The 5,726-nt window shown below is 40.4% G+C and overlaps 1 protein-coding gene across 1 annotated transcript in view; it reads right to left on the reverse strand.

Annotated features, from left to right (window-relative positions):
• Positions 1-5,080, reverse strand: part of LOC138037393 (uncharacterized) — a 33,161-nt gene extending 28,081 nt beyond the window's left edge. The window contains exons 1-3 of the mRNA XM_068883330.1: positions 4,767-5,080; positions 4,235-4,384; positions 929-2,192 (exon numbers count right to left, since the gene is read on the reverse strand). Coding sequence (XP_068739431.1) covers positions 929-2,081 — 1,153 coding nt within the window. The 5' untranslated portion in view covers positions 2,082-2,192; positions 4,235-4,384; positions 4,767-5,080. The remainder of the gene's footprint in view (positions 1-928; positions 2,193-4,234; positions 4,385-4,766) is intronic.
• Positions 5,081-5,726: the final 646 nt, after the last annotated feature.

Below are 5,726 nucleotides of genomic sequence, written 5' to 3' on the forward strand. Positions count from 1 at the left end.
AAAATTCAGCTGAACTAGCTCTGGTATAGGCTACGGGTTCCAGGTTCCCAGCAGCACATCCCACCCAGAAATTCCTAAAGTACCCCCCCCCCCCCCCACCCCCCTGGGGAACCAACCCTCTGAGGTCCAATCAGTCAGTTTTGAACATGAGTAATGGCGGACCGTGAAATCCAAAACTTACATTCAAAGTGAATGGACTTTGGATAAAAGTGAAAGTTCAAACTTTTGCCCGTCAGGTGTTAAGCAAACACACTTTCAAATTCTGAAGAAAAAAGGGAAGTGATTTTTTTTTTTTGGATGATTTTAATGTGTACACGATGGGACAGAATTCCTTGTTATTGTTTAAATCGGGATGGATATTCAGTCAAAAAATGAATCTGCCCCTAACTTCTGAATCACAGAACTGAAAAAAAGCCAAAAGGTCCTCTGGGAACAGAAACTTTAAAGTGCACCTAAAATCAATAATTTTTCATCTACAATACTTTTCTCCCCACCAACAGCAAAGTAACATGTTTTATCATTCTTATTTCAAAGTTTTGCTTTTTATCTGCCAGACAAGATGCACTAAGTTATCAAAACTAGCAGACCGTGATGTGAGAGGCATGGGTCTATTCATGATTTTACATCACAAACTGCTCTGTAAAAATAAGCAAAATGTCTTTGAAAACAGGAATGAAAAGCAGCTTGTGACTTAAAATTAAGAATAGACCCATGCCTTTTACAAAATGGTCATGGGTCCAAATTACTGCTAGTTCTGCCAACTTAATGTGGCTTGCATGACACAGAAAAATCAAGATTTTGGGTAACCATGGTGAGATATATTTGCTTTGGATGAGGAGAACATAAGAAACCAACAATATTTGAGTTTAGGTGCACCTTAATGTCAGAACACAAAATATGTACAAAGTGTAGATATTAATTACCATACCATGAACCATACTCCATAACTTGTCAACAAGTGCTTCACATTGTCTTTTCCAACAGTACTCCTGACCATAAGCTTCTCTCAGTAATTTGCTTTCTTCAAGGCACACTCTGTGTCTAACACCAACACCCTCAATTGCTTCAGCCCATTTGACAGGATCATCTGAATCAACTATGCTGTATGCTCCAAAGGGAATGCTTTGGACTGTTCTTGCAAACCCTGAATTTCTCCCCACAAGCACTGGTAAACTTGCTGATAAGGCTTCAAGAGCAACAAGACCAAATCCCTCTGATTTTGAAGGCATGATGACAAGGTCAACTTCACTAAAGAGATCCCTCATTCTTGAACGGCTCTGTACAAATTTTCGCACTGTCAGCTGTTCATCAGTAATTCCACAGTTGAGAAGTCTTCTCCTGACCTCATCCTGCTTCCCATCAGGGGCACCCACAAACAGAAGATAATAACCTTTTCCTTTTAGGCGTTCATCAGCAAATGCCTTAACAGCAATGTCATATCCCTTCAGCTCAAAGTCCTCATCATCTCCACGCCCACACAACAACACCTTGAAATCATCATCACTCTCAACTTTGGCCTGTTGCACTAAATCCCCAAATTCCCTATTAAATAGACCCGGAACTATTTCAAAAATATCCTCAACCTTCTTACACCCCTGCAAATAGGAAGAATAAGCCTTTTTAAGTCTTGGTCCCACTGGAACAACAAGGTCAGCATACTTGCAAAGACCAACCTCATCCCAGTGCTTCTGTTCACCTCTTGAAGCAGGATTAGCATAACCCTTATATTTGCTGAGGTCTTCTGGAGCAGTATGCACCACATGCACCCATTTACAATTTTGAAATTGTGGAGAACGTTTTATGACGTTAACTTGCCGGCCAAGTTTCACACCATGGCCAACAACAACATCTATTCTGTGATCTTGAGGTGGAAAGCACAACCAGTCAAGAGGTTCACTGAAGCCTGGTTGTTGACATGCATCAAGAACATTGATCCCAAAATTTTGGGCTGCCTTTTTTTCTTCATCTTTGCAAGCACCCTCTGGGACCAACACAGAAACTCTGACATATGCGGCTGTTGTGACAGATGAATTGCAAACTCTCTGTTTAATGTTGACAACCCCCCAGCAGATGAATTCCATTCACTCCCTAAAAGAGTAATGTCCAGTGCTTCCTTGCTTTGGGCAAAATTCTCCTCTGCTTCTACAGATACTCCTCCTTGTGCCATGATTTCATTTCCAATTGACAGACAACTGAAATGGTTTACAATATAAACACTGAGTATTAACAGTGATTACCATAAATTATTTTACAGCCAAATGCTCATCCCAATACAAATTATGGTAATTTTGGCTAAACTTTATGTTTAGGAAGTCGGTGCTTAGTGGTGCGTGGGCAATGAATGAATTATGTTTGCACAAATTTGCCTAACATTTACTTCTAGACTGCACAAGCAAAGAATTGAATAAAAATAATTTCATCACAACTCTGTCATTATCCAAATATGGACCAACAGTTTACACTTGATGCAACTGTATTAATGAGCACAGAAAGTCCAACCAACATTATATAAAAAATGTAGGTATCTCTTACCAAACCAGTAAGAGCCAGTACAGTAAAAACATTTCTTTTTATCTCAAAAGTGCTTATCAAATAATCTGACCTATAGCGCACAGGTGCAAGGACTCTTACTGCAGTGCCCCGGACCATAAATAACAGCTACCAGTAAAATGGTAAACACATACAACTAATTGTCAACAAATTATTAAAAGTTTCCATGTGGAGCGTGTGAAAGTGGCAGAGTGGTTGTTGCAAGGGGAGGCAGTATGATGAGTGGTTTGTGGACTGGTCTTGTAATCCAGAATTTCTGTCTCCAGCCTCACTCTGACCACTAGCTGAAGTAGTTTTGGGTTGTCCCTGTTCAGTTTTGCAGTTGCCCTTGTAAATAGCAAACTGGTCTGTCTCCTGCCAGTTGGGATTCTAAAACGAGTCTTGTAAAATTATTGTTCAATATGTCATTGACACTGAAAAGCCCTTGAGTAGAGCAAGCAGTTATGTGCAGGCATGTAGATGCTCTGACTTGTTTGTGCCAAACTTAAAGAGATCAATCAAAGATGCTCCAGAAATTAAAGTCTATGCTAAGCTTAAATGGCATCCAACCCACTGAGTGATCATGCAACACTGCATGTACTTTTTGTTGTGTTTGTGTGCATTGCTCACTGGAAGACCTGCACTCATACTTGTACTTCACTGCAAGGGTCCCAGTTACATGACAGCTGTCCAAGGATAAATTTAAAGGAATCTCATGACGTATCATAATTAAATAACATAAAGTGAAAATTAGGGCCATCTACATGTAACCCTTGGGGTGATGTAGCAGCTCTCGTAACATTATAATGGGATTGGCTTGTCACCCTAGCCGAAAACAAAAGACTAAACTTAAGCTGTGTTCACATTAGGCCTCGATTATGATCGAATGATAATCGAATAAAATAGGAAATGGGTTCACATCAACTAATTACAGCTCTTGATTATGATTGGATTATAATAATTTCAAACAATCTCAATGGGGTTGTTTGAAGTAATTACACTGCGCAATTGAACAGAATGGCGAACACGTGGTGGTATATGAGCAGACGAAACTTATAATCGCTATTTGGTGTCTTCTTCTATTTTTGGAAGCTGTCCTTGGTTCTCTTTTGCCTCAAGCATGGTGATGATAATCGTGGCAGCCACGCCGTACGACGCCATTTTGTCTCACACTGCTAGGTCACCCTGCATATTGTATTTGAATTTTCGCAGATGTGAACAGAGCCATGATTGAATAAAATTGAATGGAGTATGATAGCCTGAATCATACTTCAAAAATTTGGTTTTATCAAGGGTTTTGATAATGTAAATTGCCCCCCGTCCAGAGATTCTAAAAGCTCACGTTTCGCGCTTTCGCCGTTCGTCAGCGCGTTCGCTCTGACGAAGGGCTAACGCTCGAAACGTCAGCTTTTAGAATCTCTGTACGGTGGCCAATTTACATTATCAACTCCGTTGATAAATTCAAATTTTTGTATACTACTTCCCCACCGATGCAGCACCACAGTTTCTTTAGAAAGTACCCTTTGAATCATACTTCAGTTGATCATAATCAAAATTGAGTGTGAGCACGGCTTAAGACTTAAAAACAATAGAAGCTGCTACACTGCTGAACCCTTGGAACACACCTCAAGTACATGTAAAAATGAGGGCCATAATTAGGTCTGGATAAATTATAAAGAAATCTGAGGGATACATTAGTGTGTACCTTTGTGGTCGTTTCGCTTCATCTGCGATGTTTCTTTAAATACCAAGTACATGAAACTTCTCAGACTCTCACAAATCTGAATGAAGCATACATGTAGTAAGGGAAACTTTGATGATCTCTCACTTGATCTTTCTTGGCAAGACTCTATCACTATAAAATGGATCGGTAGAGGAACACTTAAGCAGGAAGAAATGTCGAGTAAGTTTGACATAAATTTACATAATTGCCACTGCTCATTAGCAGCAAACAAGTTCTTGTGTTCATCCGGCTAGTTGAAAATGCTCGTACCCAAAGGCAAATGCAAGAAAAACATGTTGATAAAGAGCTTTTGATTTTCAATTTATTACAAGTAAATACGTTTGCCAACGGAAGGATGTGGTATCCATCTTTCTTGGTAAAATGAGAACTACTTTACAAATCGTCCGTGGTCTATCGCGTCACAGGAGAAATTATCATATAAACCGGGAGAAACTTGAGGGATACCATTACCAAAAGCCGCTACCAAATTGAAAATCAAAGCAGCTAAATATACCTTCTAGGCTAGCTTTAACAATCCCTGCCAGGTTTTGACCAGCGATGCCAAGGGAGAGGCACAGTACTTCTAGTTGCAGTAGTGGAAAGGTGCCTCCAGAACCAATGAGCCGTACGATGGAGCTGAGGGCGATGTTCTTTGCATCTGAAGATCGCATTAATTAGAATAATCCAGCGGAATGACAAACTTGAAATTTTAAAATGCGTTCTTTTTTTGGTTCCCTATGGTTCCTGTTCCAATCTGCTATAAATTTGCCGGTTTTACACCAGCTACGCTATTTGTCATTTGAGTGGAGCTTCTTGCTTGACTTGACTGGTGTTGGCGGCTGGGCTCTGGGGACGAGAAGTTGTTCATTCTCATCCCCAGAGCCGCCCGGCCCACTTAGCCCATCAGACACCATTTTCTACTGACCGATTATTGAATTAATTATTTTCATTGAATTGAGTTTGAACGTTCATAGAAATCCTTATATTTATTCCCCTACTATCATCGCCCAGACAATATCTGCAAGAATTTGTCCGAACGTATCTTTGCTATCAGATGGCTTAAACAGATTCTGGGAAGAAACCAGGCGCTCCAGGCTGGGAAGCATTTCCCAAATTTATCTTAAAACTCTGCATTAGCCTACGAGTAGCCGTACCTTCCCAACGAAGGAAAAATGGGAGGAGGGAAGGCCAACGAAAAGCTGACCCAAATCGTGTTCCGGCGTGGCGTAACGCATTCCGCAAGAAAATAGATAATAGTTTCTCATTGAAATTGTAAATGGTTTGAACCCAGGAGTCATATCATAAAGTAAAGTACGATCGTCCGGGTGAGTGTAGTCCTGAGAAGGACTGTTTCAATGTCATCTCAAACAGTCCTTCTCAGGACTACACTCACCCGGACGATCGTACTTTACTTTATGAGTTTCTCATTGGTCACTTACATCTTACCGTAGTTGTTTAAGCAGGTCATTTGATG

This window comes from Montipora capricornis, chromosome 1 (assembly GCF_036669925.1).
Source record: "Montipora capricornis isolate CH-2021 chromosome 1, ASM3666992v2, whole genome shotgun sequence".
Taxonomy (NCBI): domain Eukaryota; kingdom Metazoa; phylum Cnidaria; class Anthozoa; order Scleractinia; family Acroporidae; genus Montipora; species Montipora capricornis.